This window comes from Schistocerca americana, chromosome 5, assembly GCF_021461395.2.
Source record: "Schistocerca americana isolate TAMUIC-IGC-003095 chromosome 5, iqSchAmer2.1, whole genome shotgun sequence".
In the NCBI taxonomy this organism is placed as follows: domain Eukaryota; kingdom Metazoa; phylum Arthropoda; class Insecta; order Orthoptera; family Acrididae; genus Schistocerca; species Schistocerca americana.
In genome coordinates, this window is record NC_060123.1 from 704,968,219 (window position 1) to 704,988,767 (window position 20,549).

Sequence of the window (20,549 nt, forward strand, 5' to 3'; positions counted from 1 at the left end):
ATTATATTGAACATCATTTGCACTATTAGCATGCACACAAGAAGATCTGAAAAGAAGTATGCAGACCTTGGAGTTATTGGCAGTTAGGATTGGTCTACAAATTTGCTCTGAGAAGACTGAATGTGTGACCATAGGAAGAAAGACCAAAAACTCTCAAGGTTTACTTGTGAACAACACCATGTATAAACATGTGAAAGAGTTCAAACATCTTGGATAAATTTTTATAGAAGTAACATCAATTGAAGCAGAGATAAAAGCATGACTGCAGGTGGGAAACAGATACTAGCTCTCTCTAGACCCTATATTAAAATGTAGAAGTGTCTCTCGACAACTAACACTGTGTTTTTATAAGACATTAATAATGCCAGTAGTACTTTATGGTTCTCAAAACTGGAGCACTTGAAAGCAAGACCTTAGCTGTCTGCTTACATTTGACATGAAGGTCCTCAGGAAAATATTTGGACCAGTTTGAGATCAGACTACAGGAGAATGGAGAAGACGTGATAATACAGAATTAGAAGAGCTACACAATGTACCTAACATCTAGGGAGTGATGACAAGCAAAAGACTGCAATGGGCTGGACGTGTAGTTAGCATGGAGGCAACAAGGTGGCCCAAAATTGCAGTGAACTGGATCCTTTCAGGCAGCAGACTAGTGGGAAAACCTAGAATGATGTGGATCGATGGAGTAAGAGAAGACTTGTTGCAATGGGGAGTCACGGAAAACTGGAGACGTATAGCAGAAGACAGAGACAGATGGAAAGCTTTAACTGTGGTGGTGCATGGTCCACTGGGCCTGATCACGTGACTGAATGAAATGATCATTTGATACTGGTTCTAGTATGCCTTAGTAACTCTACTTCCACTTTAGACATATTGGAATAGAAAAAAATGGGGATTTCATCTAAGTTTCATGAAATAGATTCACTGCCCTACCTGTAAACACAAACAGGTCCAATTGGTTGCTCACCGCCTTCTACGTATCCAACCTGTAGTCTGTAGCATTTTTATCCAAGTTCAGTAAGCGCTTCACTACATGTTAGTGTTGGACAGATATGAGACATAAATGCCCCAATGCTCAAAACTGTGTATTACTTTAGTGAGGATTATGTACCCCCATCAGCCACAAAATGGTTAAGTGATCGTTGTGTCTTCTTTCATCTTGTCTGCTAAGGTGACTCGACTTAGAAATTAGCATTCTGGTCTGAGCTGCCAGAGTCGACAGTCATGTGCATGAGATGTGTTTGCTTGTGTGTATGAATGGCATGTGTTTGTCTTTTGCTGATGAAGGCTGTGACCTAAAGCTTTATGTAAGTGTCTTTTAATTGTGCCCTTCTACAGCTTAATATGTCTTGTTTACAGCAAGTCGCAAACTATCTTTCCCTACATAGTTGTGTTAGAAATTACTTTGATTAGCCATATATTTCAACTATCTCACATATCGTTCACATGAGCTGGCTTCCCAAGCATCTCAATAATTCTGAAAGAATGTCATCTGTTCCAGTGGCCTTCATTTACATAGATCTTTCGATGTTCTGTAAGATTCTTCTTGCACTATCACATCTTCCATCTCATTTTCGTTTACTTTATCTTCCCTTTCCATAATATTGCCTTCAAATTCATTCTTTTGTATACCTCTTCTAAATTTTCCTTATGCTTTTTAGCTCCCCTTCTTTACTTAGTATTGGTTTATTATTTGAGTTCTTGATATTCATACAAGTGCTTCTCTTTTCTCCAAAAGTCTCTTTTGTTTTCCTATAGGTGGAATTTATCTTTCTTCTAGCTCATTTGTATCAGTTCTCTAGCCATTCCTGCTTAGCCATTTCGCAGTTTCTATGAATCTAATTTTTTTTACATGTGTATTTCCGTTCACTAGCTTCCTTTACTGCATTTTTATATTTTATTCTTTTGTCAGTTCAGTGTCTTATGTTTTGTCCATGGATTTCTACTAGGCTTTGTCTTTTTACCTATTTTATTTTCTGCTGTCTTCACTACTTCATAACTAATAACTGCCTATTCCTCTGTAACTTTTGACAAACTCTCATTCTATCTATGTATCTGGGTCCCGTCTTAATTTCCTATCTTTTTGCAGTCTCTTCAATTTTAATGTAAATTATGGTAAGAGTCCACATCTCTCCCTGGAAATGTCTTACAGGTATAGATCTGGTTTTGAAATCTCTTTCTTACCATCATATAGTCAATATTATACCATTCAATATCTCTGGATCTCTTCCAAGTATAAAACTTTCTATCGTGGTTCTCAAACAAAGTTGTAGCAATGATTAAATTATGCTCTGTGCAAAATTGAACTAGGTGGCTTCTTCTTTCATTCCTTTCCTCCAGTCCACGTTCTCCCACTATTTTTCCTTCTCTTCCTTTTCCTACTGTCAAATTCCAGTCCACTATCACAATGAAATTTTCATCTCCCCAAGCTGTCTGAATAATTTATTTTATCTCCTCACAGATTCTTTCAATATAAACTTGTACGACTGTGGTGGATGATGGCTTTCTGTATATCTTGGGTATGATACAGTTTTCACTATGATATTCATAGTATCTTATGCACATTCCTATTTTCTTATTCATTATTAGACAAATTCCTGCATTAACCCTATCTCCTGTTCTTCCTCCCAATGCACTGCACACTTCCCACTAAATCTAACTTCAACCTATCCATTTTCCTTTTTTTTTTTTTTTTTTTTTTTTTTTAAACCCTCTCCAATCTACCTACTCTATTAAGAAATCTTAATACTCCATCCTTCAATGCATAGAATTCCAGTTCTGTTTTTCTTGATGATTACATCCTCCCAATTAGTCTCTGCCTGCAGATCCAAATTGGTGGGGGGAAGGGGGGGGGGCTATTACACCTCCAGAATAATCTACCAAAGAAGATACCATCATCCTTTAACCATCCAGTATAGCTACATACCATCAGGAAAATAACTGTAGTTTCCCCTTGCTTTCAGCTAATCGCATTACCAGCTTGGCAAGGTCATGTCGGCCAATGTTACAAGACCAGACTGTTGCCCCTGCAACTACTGAAAAAGCAACTGCCCCTCTTTGAGAACCATTGATTAGTCTGGTCTCTCCACTGATAAACCTCCATTGTGGTTATTCAGCCATAGGTGTCCACAAGGGAGGAAGGGATGTAAGAAAGGCATTTATCACCAATCCCCCTTCCCCCCACCCCCCCAAATCTCCCTGGAACCTGTAGTACAGAGTTTTTATTTGTATATTGAGCAGATAACCATCAGTTCTGTGGAGTATTATAAGTTTTTGTGTGACCTACAAAATTTATTTCTCATGGCATGATGAGGTCTCAGACCCAACTAACTCATTTATATAATGAAACTAAAACAGCAGTTTTAAAGTCTTACCCCACCTCCTGGATAAATTTCTCCAGAGATTATGCTTTCTTGAATGGATTGTGGTAGATTTTTTGTGAAAAGTGTAAAATTCAGTGTTTCTTTGTTGATGTAAAAAAATATTATCCTGTTTCCATGTGTAAGTGATATTTAATAATGTAACTGTCTGCTGCAGTCAATAATAGAAACGTCCTGGGAAGGGCTATAGAAAGGGATGTGTGTTCATTGAATTAGTGAATGAATTAAATTTTATATTCCAGATGTTTTTATTAAATCTTAAAACAATCAGTTGAAGCATATACAACTCCTTTTTTCTCTCTCAGAAAATACGAGTACAAATAAATCATGCAACATTTTTTAATCAAAGTCCGTCAGCTGCAATCTATATTTTTCCACGTTGTTGTTTCCGTCTCTTGACAGCTCTGCGAGATTCTGAAAAACAAATGTCACATGCATAAAACATTGTACAGTGTCAGAGCCATAGGGAGAGGAAGCTCTTTCTGTTGCAACACATGGGTTGCTCATAACTGTTGACTCAGTGAGAGTTTCAGGAAGAAATTTACCAAGGACACAGCGGATGAAAAAAATTGATTCTTTTCTAAAAATATTCTAAGAATAGTGCATGCTGGGAGAAAGAGTACCAAAGAACTGGGATCAAAATATTTCATGTTATGAAGAGATAGTTTTATGTAACACAGTGTTCTGACTGGACATTTATGGGGCACTTAAAGCAGCTTTGAAAAGTCTTTACTCTGTGACCAAAAAGTTACAAACTATGTACTGTCAACAGTATGCTTAAAATCCCAAGGAACAGCAAAGTCAATTTGGTAGTATTATTAAGTATGAATTGAATGAATTTGGTAAGCAAGTGATATTCAACTCTCTGATGACAGAAGCAGCTAAACACATAATTAAATTCAAACTATTGTCTACCGAGATTCAATGATTCTTCCAACAGTAGCTGAAAACACAGGGCTAAGAAATTTACCCTACTTAGACAGTCATTGCATACTTTACCACAAGACATCAGCTATGCCAAATCATGTGTTTGAAAGGTCACTGAAAAGTAGTAACTCTTATGGCCATTACAGCATTTCAAAGTTCTAAACTCTCAAGCTGACTCAATAGTGCCACCCTCACCCCCTTTCAAATCATGGTATATTTCATGATAGACTGAAATAAGCAGCAGTAACACCCATTAAGAGTTAGATAAGCAGGTGAGCTATATTTAGAGACCAATCTCCATAATTTCCACGTTCTTAAAAAGAACTGAGAAAGTAGCTACATACATATTTGGAAAACACTGTGAGGTGCATGGCAGAGTGGACTTACCATGGCTTCACATTGTAGGATTTTGTTCCTGTTCCAATAATACTAAGTGCAAGAAGAATGACTACTTAAATGCATTTGTTTTCATGGTCCCTACAATAACTATATGCAGGGGGTTGAAAAATGCCTCTGATCCCTCAAGTAATACTGGTTTTTGAAACTTCAGACTAGGCTTTCATGAGATAATTGTGTATATCTTCAAGTGTCTGCCAATTCAGATTTTTCAGCATATACATGTGACCATTTATGCTGTTCTCCTTTGTTTACATTGAATATCCCCTGTTACTCCTATTTGGTATGAGTCTCACACAATTCAACTATATTTTAAGATCAGTCACAGAAGTGTTTTGTAAGCAATCTCCTTTGCAGGTTGATTGCATTTCACCAGTACCCCATCAGTGAACCACGGTGTGCCACCTGCTTTACCGACAACTGAGCTGTGTGATGATTCCATTTTATATCCCTACAAAATTATGCACTGAGGTATTTGTGTGACTTGAATGATTGGGATTTTAAATCACTGACATTTTAGCCATAAGATATTAAGTTTTTTATTAAGTGCACTATTTTACATCTGTGGACATTTTTGTGGACATTTAAAGCAAGCTACAAATCTATGTACAACATTCGAATCTTATTGAGATCTGATGGAACATTTATTTCTGCAACTTTTATCAGACAGCTTTTTATTATAGACAGCATCTGTCTGATGTTTCTATCAATATCGTCTGTCAGGTAGGCCCCTAGTGAACATAATACAGAAACAAAAAGAATTCCAACACACTGCCTGATTTTCCTTTTAACAAGTTTCTCCAAAGTTCTTGAGAAAATTGTACATAAGTGAATTGTGTAGCACCTGAACATCCACAAGCCTCTTAGCCACTGTCAGTTCAGAGTCCAAGCAGGCTTGTCCACTGACTATTGTCTACAACTGTATACCTTGTTGTATAACTATTATGTAGAGACAACTATTTCTTTAGAAGTTTCTCTTCAGGTTTTCTAGCAAATAAGTCATAGTATGTTATTCTTAATAGAGAGTAATCTTTATAAGCAAAAGTAACTTTGGGTGTATCCCAAGAAAGGGTCATAGGAGTCTTACTGTTCACAGCACATTTAAATAACCTTGTAGATGACATCAAAAGTTCCATGTGGCTTACTGTGATGTGTATAGAGAACTCACAATGCTAAAAAATTGTAGTGAAATGTAAGAAGAATTGTGGAGGAGCAGTGCTTGGTGTAGGGATTGGCAGTTGACCCTTTACATAAACAGCTGTGAAGCACTGTACATAAATAGGCAGAAAGACCCATTATTGTGTAATTATGTGATTACTGAAAAGTCACTGGAAGGATCATTAAATTTCTGGGAGAAGAAATAAAAGTTATGAGGCCTGCTGATGACAGTGTAATTCTGTAAATGACAGCAATGGACTTGGACGAGGAGCTGAACAGAACAGATAGTGTGTTGAAGAGGAGTTATAAGAAAAACATGAACAAAAGTAACCAAGGGAAATAGAATATAGTTAAATTAAATCAGGCAGTACAGAGGGGATTACATCAGGAAATGAGACCCTAAAAGTGATAGGTGAGTTCAGCTATTTGGGCAGGAAAACAACTGGCTGAATTAGTGGGGATATAAAATACAGACCGATTATAGCAAGGAAAGCATTTTTGAAAAAGAGGAACTTGTGAACATCTAATATAAATTTAAATGTTAGGAAGTATTTTCTCAATGTATTTGTATGGATTACAGATGTACAGATGTGAAACATGGATAACAGGCAATTCAGACAAGAAAAGAATACAAGCATTTGAAATGTAGTGCTGTAGAAGAATGCCAAAGATTAGATGGATACATTGAGTAACTAATGAATATTAATGTATCAAAATGAGGAAAGATAAAATGTATGACAACTTGAAATAGAGAAGGGACCAGTTGATAGGATACATCTTTAGGAATAAATTTGCCAGTGGACTGAAGAGAGGAGGGTGGATTTAAAATTTTGGAGGGAGAGCAAATAATGTATACAGTAACCAGAGTTGGATGGATGTAGGTTGCAGTTGCACAGGATAGACTAGTGTGAAGAACTGCATCAAACCAGTCTTCACTCTGAAAACATTAATAAAACAACAACAGCAACAGGCATTTGGTTTGATTTAAAGTGAAATGACAACAGAAAACGCATCATAAGAAAACCAGATGTCAAACTGAGATTTATTGGAAGAATCTTCATACCTAATAGAGGTAGGTTGCAGTACCCTTGTTCAAATGGTACCTGAATACTACTCAGCAATCTGGGGCTCTTGCCTGGTATGACAAAGTAAATAAAGACTATTGAAAGAAGAACAGTGCCTATCATCACAGCTTCGATTAGTAAGCAAGAGAGCATCATGGAGATAAATTTACACTTCGTGATTTTTGTTTCTGACAATAAAAATGATTTTCAGCTGAACTTTCATTTACAGTGGACTTGCCATCTTGTGTTGTGTGTATAACATAGAAAGCAATTTGTGCAGTGAATTATGTTGGCAATCAGTGACAAAATATAATGTGCAATATTTCAAGATTTTAAACATGGCTATGTGCAATAGTGCAATAGTATAACGACAATCAACAGCTGTGCCATTACACCATACACCAGTGATGCAAGTGAAGCACCAAGATGATGAAATTGCTGTGATATACACAGTCAACCACAAAGAAGAAAACCAGCAGAAGACATCACTGATTTCGATTTCTAGCCATACACTGCAGAAGGGGGGGGGGGGGGGGGGCAGTGGCAGTGGCCCAAATGCCACACCAGCAGCTACAGTAAAAAATAATGGATGAAGTGTTCTAGGTTAATCTAGTTTAAGACTGTTTATTTTTAAGTAACTTTTCTCTATGTGTCTATGTTTGTTTTGTATGTGCAAACACCTGAAGATGAACAGAACATGTTCGAAACGCGTTGCATTATGTTAGATTAAGCATAAAATAAAAAGTGACTGGTAGCAGAAACTTGAAATAAATAACTATTTAAACTCATTGTCCTGCTGGATAGCCTCTTTCCTGGAAAATTTGATGCTGCTCAAACATTCTGCTTTCTTTTGAAATTTTTCATCTTCCAATACCTGTACCCTTTCCTCCAACCCAGTAATCATCTCATGTGAACAAATAGTGTCCCTGTTCTCATTGTTCTGTTCTAATAATTCAATATGACCTGTTACATCTGTGATTTGATCTTTCACAATTTTGCATTCCTTTCTCATAAATTCATGGACACTGTTTATTATGTTCATGTATCTCCTTACTTATTAATATAATGTAACTGGATACATAAAAAACCTACTCACCAAGCAGCAGCAGACTTACACATAAAAGAAGATTATAATTAGGCAAGCTTTTGGACCCAGTGGATCCTTCCTCTGGCAGAAGGGTTGAAGGGGAAGCAAGAGGGGGTGAAGGAAAAGTCACCCAGAATCATGGGACAGGGGAGACTAATGGACGGGATGATAAGGAAATACTGATTGCTTGGGATTGCAGTGGACAAGATTTGAAGAGTTGAGAGCTTAAAGACGGATGACAAGGTAACATGCAATACAGAGATTACTGTTAAAACATCGTGTACAAGTTAATAAGAGTGAAAACTTAAGTGCATGGTACATAAGGGAGGGGAGAGGGGGACAGCGAAAAATAGGCAGCTAAGAAAATGAAAAACGTAGAAAACTAAATTGGAGTGAATGAAGCAGTAGTTACTGTGAAGAAAATCTGAGACAGATGAAATTAACATAAATTAATGCCAGATGGGTGGCAGGGACCAAGGACATGTTGTACCACTAGTTCCTACCTGCTGAGTCCTGAGAAATTGGTGTCTGGGGAAGAATCCAGAAGGCACATGTATTGAAACAGGCACTGAGGTCATGACTGTCATATTATAGAGCATGCTCTGCAACAGGATATTTTGTGTTGCCACAATAGGATATTTTGTGTTGCCAATACACACCCTCTGCCTTTGCCCATTCACCCTAACTGATAATCTGTTGGTTGTCATGCTGATATAAAAGGCTGAAGAGTGTTTACATAACAGCTGGTATATGACATGTGGAAGACATATACGCATTATATACCAACTGTTATATATGAGCATAGGCAGAGGGTTTGTACTGGCAACTTACAGTATCCTGTTGCAGAGCATTCTTTACAACATGACGGTCATGCCTGTTTCATCAAGTGCAATCTGGGTTCTTCCCCCAGACACCAATTCTCAGAACTCAGCAGGTGGGAATTAGTGCTACAACATGTCCTTTGTTCTCCCTATCCAACTGACATTAATTTACATTGATTTCTGCCACCTTGGCATTTCTTCATTCTGTTTTAGTTTTCTACATCTTTCATTTTCTTAACTGCCTATTTTCAACCATTCCCCTCCCACCTCTGTTACCTGAAATGCACCTAGCCTTTCACTCTTATTAACTCATACACAATGTTTTAGCAGTAATCTCTGTCTTGCATATTACCCTGTGTTCCACCTTTGAGCTCTCAGGGTTTCAAATATCATCCGGTGCAGTCCCAAACATTCAGTATTTCCATCTCATCCCATCCATTAGTCTCCCTTTGTCACAGTTCTGGATGACTTTTCCAAAATCTACCCCTTTTCCTACATCTCTCCAGTCCTTTTCCTTCAGACCCTCTTTCTTCCCCCTCAACCCTTCAACTGGAACAAGGAGCCACTGGCTCTGAAACCTTGTATAATTATAACCTTCTTTTATGTGCATGTTCTGCCCCTGTTTGGTGAGCAGATTTTTTATCTATCCAGTTACGTTATATCACCAAAAATTGATTCCTTATATACTAAGTCACATTGCTGCACAATTTCTGCATGTATCTCTTCTTTCAAAGCATTTAGTTTACTGTGAACTATGTTTCTGAGATGTGACTGCAGAAGCTCATGAACTTATGAATATTTAGTTTGAAGTCTTCTCTTAATTCACAGTTATTTCTTTGTAAGTTGATTATATTGTCTAGCAAGTTACCTTTACTGTCTTGTACTAGTGAGAGTTCTTTATTAATCTTATCAATGCTGTCTCTAATTTTGTTATTAATACTATTCTCTTGGATCTTAAACATCTCCTCCAGTTTCACAAGTAAAGTCATCATACCTACTCCTTGTGCTTCTACGGGCATTTTCCTGGTCCACACAAGCATATGCTATTATGGTACTGCTAATTACTAATAAGTATTATCACATTTTGCATCACACTACTAGCTAGTTATTCTAATCTTCTTTTACCACAATGCAGAGAATTGTAATGATCACAGCTCACCCACTGACAAAACATTGTGTCTGGGATGAACTGTGACTGCTTTATTGCTTTTCAGCTATGTGATGTTGAACAACTGTGCTGAGCTGCTGCTGGGCTGCTGATGGTTGCACAGTGTCATGTGACAGCCCACTGCCTTAAACAGTGGGTCTTGTAGATCAGCCGATACAATGTCCATCAGGTGCTACAAACTCACCGAGAATTCTTCCGCTTCGTAATGCAAAACTTACATGTGTGCTTCACATTCATATTTTCTACCAATATTTTAGTAGTGGATGCAGTTACTGTATCATTTGCTGTATCATTTGCATTTTCTCACAAAAGCTTCGACACTTCTTCTTTCATATTTTAACAATTTCTTCAATTACACTGAATAATGCATGCTCTGCTATAAGGCTTGTTGTTCTGCAGCTGTTTACTTTTCTTACCTCTGGAAATGTGTATTTCTTCAATATTTCTTGCTTTTCTCCAATTTTTTTCTTATTAACTTCTTTATTCTCTTTTTCCTGACTTACTAAGTCCTGGCCATAATGGTGGACATGTTTGTGCCTAGTACTCACAGGGAGAAATCAAACCTGTCAGTTACATATGTCATCCTGGAATAATACATGACCTTCTCTTTCTTTTTATAATTCAATTTGTTTGCTATTATCTTCTGGATACTATGGTCGCCTATAAATTTATCATATAAGGCTGATCCCAGCTAATAATCTTCTTCACTATGCTTGGGTCCTCTTCCCCAAAGATTTAGTTAATTAGCTGGAAAGAGTTCATTTCTCTCCTCATATAACATAAAGCACTCATAACCAGAGTGCCATCATTTCAATCACATATTGTCAAATTAACCATTATCACCATGTACTTTACAATAAGCAACTGGCTCCTCCATATATTTGGTCCATATACAATAAAGTAAGTTCATTACTTTACATTTTACATGATGTTCATTATTAATGCAGGCCTTTTCATTATTCCTTAGTGATCCATCATAACACCTTCCATCAGCGACTGCATGGAATAATACATTCACTACAGCAAGTGACAACTTCTGTTCACCACTCATGTTCAAGGGAGGAACAACTCCTGCTAATATTCTTGGCTCTGCATAAACAGATGCCTGGCAATAGTGTTTTGTTCCACTGTAATTCAATTAACTTAAAATAATAGTATTTCTGTCAATATCTGTGTGAATATCTTCCATTTCTTGAAGTGCCTAAGAGTGTACTATGGCATTTCCTAAAGAAGTGCTATGTTACACTAAAACTGAAGAGTTCTTTTTCTGATTTACATTTTTCAAAATATCATGTAAACTTTGTATCATGTATAGGCATCTCTATGCCTAAATGTCTAGAGGTCAGCAAGTTTCATAATAACAGTCATTTATTTGTCTTGTAAAGCAGTATGTATACACAGTATATGCTACATAACTTCTGTCCTTAGCTGTGGTGTATAATAACCTACTTTTATTTGTCGGTCACTATTAACATATTGTTTGTAAGCAAACATGTATGAAGTGTTGAAGCTGCTGTGGAAAAATTAGTTCTGGCGAGCACTGTAGCTATTGTGACAGATGACTTCACTGTGAGGTGGAGGGGGGGGGGGGGGGAGGGTTTTATAATGGAATGAGAAATGGTGATATAAGTGAGCAGAAGACGGAGCAACAGAAAATATATGAGAATATTTAAGATCTAATAATCACAGGAGAGAGAAACAAGGTCATAGGAGAAGGGACAGAAGAAAGGGTTATGGGAGAATGTGGGCTTGGCAGTAGGAAAGCGAGATCTGCCTTGACAGCTGAGTGGTAACCATAAAGGGCTGCCATGCAGAGGATGCCAGATCAATTCCTCATACTGTCAAGTACATCTATGTGATGAGTGAACTGGTACATGGTACACTCAGCTTTGTGATGCCAGTTTAGGAGCTACTTGTCAGAGTAGTGCCTCCACAGTCTGGAATATTTGCAAAACGGTGAGGAGAGCTGCGTGCTGACCACATTGCCTCTTGGTGATGCATTCACATAACAGAGCAAGGCAGAGGATACTTTGGAACGTCCCAGAGACATTGGATGATTCCAGCAGGATTACATCATGGTTAGGAAGACATTCCAGAATCAGATATTGGATGGTAAAACATATCCTGGTGCAGACATAGATTCAGATCACAATTTCGTAATGATGAAGAGCAGGATTGAATTTATAAGTATTGTCACAGTGTTATGAGAAGGAAAGTTGCCACTCACCATACAGTGGAGATGCTCAGTCACAGATAGGCACAACAAAATGACTTTCACAATTAAAGGCTTTCTGCCATTGGCCTTCGTCAACAATAGACACACACACGCTCGTGCACGCGCACACACACACACACACACACACACACACACACACACACACAAATGCAATTCACACACACGACTGCAGTCCCAGGCAACTGAAACCACACTCTGAGACTGCAGCATCTCTGCCATATGGTGAGTGGCAACTTTCCTTCTCATAATACTGTTACATTCCATCCTGGATTTTCTGTTGTTTCATTAAGAGTATTGTCCAGAAGAATCAGTGTGGAACAGACTGTGGTACTGAAGAATGATGAGAAATGTTTGAAGTTCACTAAGGATATGCATACCACGATCAGGAATACTGGAGTGGGCAGTTTATTTGAAGAGAACTGAACATCTAATCACAGATGTTGGACAGACAAACATGGGTACATGGAAGGTAAATGTGAAGAAACCATGGGTAACAGGATAAGTACTTCACTTGATCTGTGAAAGGAGGAAGCACAAAAAAAGTCAAGGAAAGATAGAAATACAGCAGAATGAAACAAATAGCAATTGCAGGTTAGTCAAGGCAAAATGACTGGCAGAGAGATGTGAAGAAATTGAAAAATGAACGACCATCGGGAGGACTGACTTGTGGTAACATTAAGACTGCAATGGAAATTCCACTTTTAAAGCCAGATGAGAGAATGGATAGGTGGGAAGAGTATACCAAAGGTCTCTATGAGGAGAACTTGTCTAATGACACGATAAAAGAAGAAACTGGAGTCGACATGCAAGACGTAAGGGATCCAGTATTAAATTCAGAATTTGAAAGAGCTGGCAGACTTAAATCAAATAAGTAAGATAATAAATTACATTCCATTGGAATTTCTAAAATTGGTGTAGGAAGTGACAAATAAATAGCTATTCAGGTAGGGTGTAGAATCTATTAGAGTGGTGACATGCCATTAGAATTTAGGAAAAATATCATCAACACCCTTCTGAAGGTAGCAAGGGCAGGTAAGTATGAGGAGTATCACATAGTCAGCTTAAGAGCTCATGCATCCAAGCTGATGACAAGAATATTATATACATGAATCGAAAAGAAAACTGAATATCTGTGATGGTAATTATTTTGGCTTCAGGGAAGGTATCAGAGTGGTAGTTATGACAATGCACTTGATAACAGAAGAAATGCCATAGATTTGTCAACCTATAAAAATTGTTTGATGATATAAAATGGTGCAATTCAAAATTCTTAAGAAATATATTTGTACAATATATACAATAATCATGTGGGCACAAGAAGATTGATAGAAAGAGAAGGAAATGCACAGATTAAGAAGGGTGTCAGACAGGGATGAAGTTTTTCACCATTATTGCTCAATATATACATAAAGGAAGCAATAAAAGAAGTAAAGGAAAGGTTCAGGAGTGGGATTAAAATTTCTGGTGAAAAGATATCAATGATAAGATTTGATGATGACATTGCTCTCCTCAATAAAAGTGCAGAGGAATGTTACAGTAGCTGTTGAGTGCAATAAGCAGTCTAAAGAGTACATAAATTACATAAATTGGATTGAGAGTAAACCACAAAAAAAGACATAAGTAATGAAAAGTAGCAGAAATGAGAATAATGAGAAATTTAACCTCATAATTGGTGATTACAAAGTAGACAGAATTAAGAAAGTCAGCTACCTTGTAAGCGAATTAACCCATGATAGATAAAGCAAGGAGGACAAAACAGGTAGATTAGCATAGATGAAGATATCTTTCCTGGTCAAGAGAAGTCTAGTTGTATGAAATAAAACCCCGTGGAAAAAATTTTGAGACACTGGGAAAACTGGAACAAAAAAAGAATCAAGATGTCTTGAGATCTGGTGCTACAGAAGAAAGCTGAAAAACAGGTGGACTGATAAGACAAAAAATGAGGAGATTCTCTGCAGAATCAGCAAAGAAAGGTACATATGAAAAACACTGTCAAGAAGAAGGGACAGGATAATAGCGTGTGTTAAGACACCAGACCCCCATGGTACCAGAGGAAGCCATAGAAAGTAATACGGGAATACTGGAATGTTGATGTTGTTGTGGTCTTCAGTCCTGAAACTGGTTTGATGCAGCTCTCCATGCTACTCTATCCTGTGCAAGTTTCTTCATCTCCCAGTACTTACTGCAACCTACATCCTTCTGAATCTGCTTAGTGTATTCATCTCTTGGTCTCCCTCTACGATTTTTACACTTCACACTGCCCTCCAATGCTAAATTTGTGATCCCTTGATGCCTCAGGACATGTCCTACCAACCAATCCCTTCTTCTAGTCAAGCTATACCACGAACTTCTCTTCTCCCCAATCCTATTCAATACCTCCTCATTAGTTACATGATCTACCCACCTAATCTTCAACATTCTTCTGTAGCACCACATTTCAAAAGCTTCTATTCTCTTCTTGTCCAAACTAGTTATCTTCCATACATGGCTACACTCCATACAAATACTTTCAGAAACGACTACCTGACACTTAAATCTATACTCAATGTTAACAAATTTCTTTTCTTCTGAAACACTTTCCTTGCCATTGCCAGTCAACATTTTATATCCTCTCTACTACAACCATCATCAGTTATTTTGCTCCCCAAAGAGCAAAACTCCTTTACTACTTTAAGTGTCTCATTTCCTAATCTAATTCCCTCAGCAGCACCCGACTTAATTCGACTACATTCCATTATCCTCATTTTGCTTTTGTTGATGTTCATCTTATATCCTCCTTTCAAGATACTGTCCATTCCGTTCAACTGCTCTTCCAAGTCCTTTGCTGTCTCTGACAGAACTACAATGTCATCGGTGAACCTCAAAGTTTTTATTTCTTCTCCATGGATTTTAATACCTACTCCAAATTTTTCTTTTGTTTCCTTTACTGCTTGCTCAATATACAGATTGAACAACATCGGGGAGAGGCTACAACCCTGTCTTACTCCCTTCCCAACCACTGCTTCCCTTTCATGTCCCTCAACTCTTATAACTGCCATCTGCTTTCTGTACAAATTGTAAATAGCCTTTCGCTCCCTGTATTTTACCCCTGCCACCTTCAGAATTTGAATGAGGGTATTCCAGTCAACATTGTCAAAAGCTTTCTCTAAGTCTACAAACGCTAGAAACGAAGGTTTGCCTTTCCTTAATCTTTCTTCTAAGATAAGTCGTAAGGTCAGTATTGCCTCACGTGTTTTAATATTTCTACGGAGTCTAAACTGATCTTCCCCAAGGTCGGCTTCTACTAGTTTTTCCATTTGTCTGTAAATAATTCGCATTAGTATTTTGCAGCTGTGGCTTATTAAACTGATAGTTTGGTAATTTTCACATCTGTCAACACCTGCTTTCTTTGGGATTGGAATTATTATATTCTTCTTGAAATCTGAGGGTATTTCACCTGTCTCATATATCTTGCTCACCAGATGGTAGAGTTTTGTCAGGACTGGCTTTCACAAGGCTGTCACTAGTTCTAATGGAATGTTGTCTACTCCCGGGGCCTTGTTTTGACTCAGGTCTTTCAGTGCTCTGTCAAACTCTTCACGCAGTATTGTATCTCCCATTTTGTCTTCATCTACATTCTCTTCCATTTCCAGAATATTGTCCTGAAGTACGTCACCCTTGTATACACCCTCTATATACTCCTTCCACCTTTCTGGTTTCCCTTCTTTGCTTAGAACTGGGTTTCCATCTGAGCTCTTGATACTTATACAAGTTGGTCTCTTTTCTCCAAAGGTCTCTTTAATTTTCCTGTAGGCAGTATCTATCTTACCCCTAGTGAGATAAGCCTCTACATCCTTACATTTGTCCTCTAGCCATCCCTGCTTAGCCATTTTGCACTTCCTGTTCATCTCATTTTTGATACGTTTGTATTCCTTTTTGCCTGCTTCATTTACTGCATTTTTATATTTTCTCCTTTCATTGATTAAATTCAGTATTTCTTCTGTCACCCAAGTATTTCTACTAGCCCTCGTCTTTTTACCTACTTGATCCTCTGCTGCCTTCACTACTTCAACCCTTAGAGCTACCCATTCTTCTTCTACTGTATTTCTTTCCCCCATTCCTGTCAATTGTTCCCTTATGCTCTCCCTGAAACTTTGTACAACCTCTGGTTTAGTCAGTTTATCCAGGTCCCATCTCCTTAAATTCCCACCTTTTTGCAGTTTCTTCAGTTTTAATCTACAGTTCATAACCAATAGTTTGTGGCCAGAGTCCACATCTGCCCCTGGAAATGTCTTACAATTTAAAATCTGGTTCCTAAGTCTCTGTCTTACCATTATATAATCTGTCTGATACCTTCTAGTATTTCCAGGATTTTTCCATGTGTACAACCTTCTTTTATCCTCAATTATTTGCTGAACTTATTCCAGTATTCTCTCATAAAAGAATACTGGAATACATTCAGCAAATAATTGAGGATGTGGGGTGTGAGTGCTACTCTGACATGAAGAGATTTGTGCAAGATAGGAATTTATGACAGCACATCAAACCAGTCTGAAGACTGATGGGAAAAAGAATTTAAAAAATAGTGGGATTCTTCCATGTATGAGACAGAAAAATAGCTGAACAGGTGAAAAAAATTAGTGTCCTTAAGGTGACCACACCCAGCCTATCTAACCCACGTTAATTTAGGCAAGTATCTGACTCATTTCTGAAAAAAACTGTTTGATGCAGGAGCTTAATATTTTTACTGTATGTTACATGATGCTAATAGAGTCAACTGTACTAAAATATACTTTATTACTTTTATAGATTCTAAGAAATACTTTTTTAAATTTATTAACAAAAAATATTAAGTTTTTTCTGTAGAAAATATTTTTTTGTGAACTTCCTAATGGGGGAATATTACTGAATGTTGTACCAGAGGTGGCTTTTTATGTTACGTAGAGTCTTATCTGTGATAGTTTCTGATATAATCAGGCATATGCACTGAGAATTTTAGTTTGCAGGAAATTGACTTTAAAGAAAAAACTTTTGAAATTTGTTACTTACAGTTAATTAAAACTGTCCTTCTGCATATTATGGCCCTTCTATGGCCTCTATCAGGTCTTCCAGCTTCTTTTTCACCTTCCTGGATGTTTGTCTTGCTTTCTCGACCATATTAGATGCAGACCTGTTTGAATCGGCTATCCTCATTTTATTGCAGTGTTGCAGCCCAGTGATCATATTTTCACCAGGATTTATTCCCAGCTTTTTCAGTACCAAATACTTTCCAATATTACCACAACTGAATGTAATAACAGCATCATGAACTCCTATTTTCATTGTATGCATGCCTACAAATACAATTTTAGGAAGGTGGTTCCAAATTGTGCTGCTGAAACATTCATTTAGTTTCTGGGTCTGCCCAGGCAGACATTTCCTTAGAAGGTCAGGATGAGCTAACTCTCTGAAAATAGGTTTAATTGCTGTAATGACAGCAGCTGGGAGAGAATGTTGGAGAGAATAAGATTCTCCAGTTGCCTGAGCCCTATTGTATTTGCACCATGAATTTTCTCCTGATGGACACAATCCATGACATCAGCAGAGGACTTATGGAAGAATATGGCTCAAACATCTCTCTTCATTGCCTCCAGATTTTCTTTATTTCTCCTAATTGACTGCCCATAGTATACCTGCAAATTTCTTATTTCAGTTTTAGTTAACCTACCCTGTCTGGTCAACAGTTTTCCATCTTCTAACATTTTTCCTCTCATATCAACAGTTAGTTTTCTCAGCCTTGTTCCCAAACGTTTTTGAACATGGCCTACACATTCTATTTTGCTAATAATGGCATCTCCATATGGCTTAGAGTTCACCACATTGTTGTATGCCTTACTGTCAACATTGCCCAAATATTTGGTGTACCATATGCCTCTTGTTTCTACAGAGCGATGAAATATTTGTTGTACTCCATGAACTTCCATACCACCACTTGTTCCTCTAAAATTAGCCACACAGTTGTGTTCTTTATGTTCATTGACTTTGCAACATTTGCAATATTTAGACATTATTTCCACATCTAACACTTTAGCCGTGTCTACACTCGTGTCATACACCACTCCATTCAAAGAAGTATATCCTCTTTTCTGCCAACTTCCATCAAGTGCAACTGCAATATCCAAACATCCATCATTTTCTTCCACTGCTTCCCTAGCAGCCACTTTCATGCTTTCCTCACTGACCTCACATTCAGCTTTCTCTACTATTGCAGTCAGTTTTTCAAATTTATTTCGTGGTTGATGTAAGTATGTCACTGGGCAAAATGTTCTCCCTGCAGCCATGCCGTTGCCAATGGATCGTAAGGCATACACTAATCTAGTATTGATTTCATAAGGGCCACTTGCATCTGGTTTTGAGGAACTCATAAATGAAATCACAGCTGTGCATTTAGTGCAAATTAAATCCAATGCAATTGCTAGGCTTTCTCTCCCACTGGTACTCTCACAAATTTTCACGCTCTGTGACTCACTACACTGTTAATATTCTACAAATTTAGAAATTACATCTGATAATATTCTCAAATTTATAATAATGTTACTTCAGTAATGTCACTTCAGTAAATTAGTTGTAACTGTCTTGAAATGGTGAGAGCTTCTTTGATGATGCACTTGTTAAAGAATTACAATTAGAAACATCATTGCAAGGCAACATAACCTCTTGTACAGAAAGCATTCTAAACTTGTTTCCTCTAAATTGTCATTTCTTGAAAATGCCTTTATGTTTCATCATCTTCAATAAACAAAACACACATAAACAAGCACAGCAAACATAAGAATACAACTACTTACAATCACACTTGAACAAAACTAATCGCGTGTTTGAAAGTGTCTTATTTACAAACAGCAGAAACAAAAGAATACTGCCTGTTGCATTCCAAGGATAACCAAAACACTTGGGAGTAAAAAAAAAAAAAAATCCCTAACGTGCAATGTAGGGGATATAAAGACCTAAAATATATCCAGGAAGGTGGGTGACAGAAAAGTGGGTGTGCCACATAAACACACGTGGTAGGAAAATGCTATTTAAATGCTTGAAATAATTTTTTTTCAGCAAAATCCTTTTTAGAGTACTTAAATAAAACCTCAATCTATTGAAATATGCTGAAAACCAAAAATCGGTTTTTTTCGACCTGAACCACAGTGTGGTCCCCTTAAGGAAGGTTGACAGCACTAGGAAAATGTTGGAAAGGTTAAATGGGGAGAAGGGTAATAAGAACTGTGAAATGGTTGGAGGAAAAATGAGCCACAGGAAGATAATAGTATCTTGCAGCTTTGGCAAGGAAACAATTTCAAAACAAAATTACTGGGTATGGATGCCACGGTTCATACCAACCCAGTATGGAAACCACACAAACCACATTGTTAATAGAGTTGGAGTGAACCATGGCTTCTGTTTTATGATATGATGATGACAAAAGATGGCGAGAACCAGTAATATTGTGATGAAATAAATGTGATTCTGTCACATAACAAATTATTTTCTAAATAAACATTCCCTGTATGTTTTCAGCTCAACTGAAATTCCACTCTTTGCAAAATGCTTTCCCATTGGGAAAAAACGAATGTTTTGCCCCACTTACTCAGATATGGAAGAGTTTCCAGTAGATGCAGGTGTAGTCAACATGCACCAAACTTTCAAAAGGAAACCAGACAAAGTAGGAAAGTCATACCGTTGGGTCGAAGTCATAGAAGAGATGTGGGCCAATTGTTGTGGGAATAATTAAAAAACAAGTACCAAGCTACAAACTACTTCAAGCCATGTGCAAGTCTTAAAAAGGGGCAGAAAATATATGTTGTTTTTGGAAAAGAGGATCATATAACAATGATAGATGGGTCAGGAGACACTATATCCAGGGGCTACAGTATCAAGAGTGGCCAGATAAAGACAGCTTCTTCTTCTTCTTCTCTCTTTCTTTTTTAACTATATCAACTCCTGCTGTTAGGTGCTGGGTTGAACAGCAGATTGGTTTCTGTTGATGCTGTTGCCAACTAGGATTTTACAAGGCATGGCTACATCTCAACAGAAATGGGAAAGGAAAGTAATTGGTATGGTAGCAGAATTTCTGACGGAGACACTGATACTCAATGTGGCATCCCTGTAGTTACAGGTGTGAGAGCAGCAACCTTTTAATGCCAAACTTGAAACTTCAAGCTTTCCATTATTAAAGGAGTAAATATACGGTATAACTGAAAATGTTGAACCCAAAATACATAAATAGGAGGAGGTTAAAGTAAACGTGATATGTTGCATCAAAATATCAGGGGTTGAAAAACAAAATTGATGAACTTCTT

The 20,549-nt window shown here is 37.5% G+C and overlaps 1 protein-coding gene across 1 annotated transcript in view; it reads right to left on the minus strand.

Moving 5' to 3' along the window:
* Positions 1-3,612: 3,612 nt before the first annotated feature.
* Positions 3,613-20,549, minus strand: part of LOC124616645 (trehalase-like) — a 319,925-nt gene continuing 302,988 nt past the window's right edge. Inside the window, exon 7 of the mRNA XM_047144973.1 lies at positions 3,613-3,797. Within this exon, the coding sequence (XP_047000929.1) occupies positions 3,748-3,797 (50 nt within the window). The 3' untranslated portion in view covers positions 3,613-3,747. The remainder of the gene's footprint in view (positions 3,798-20,549) is intronic.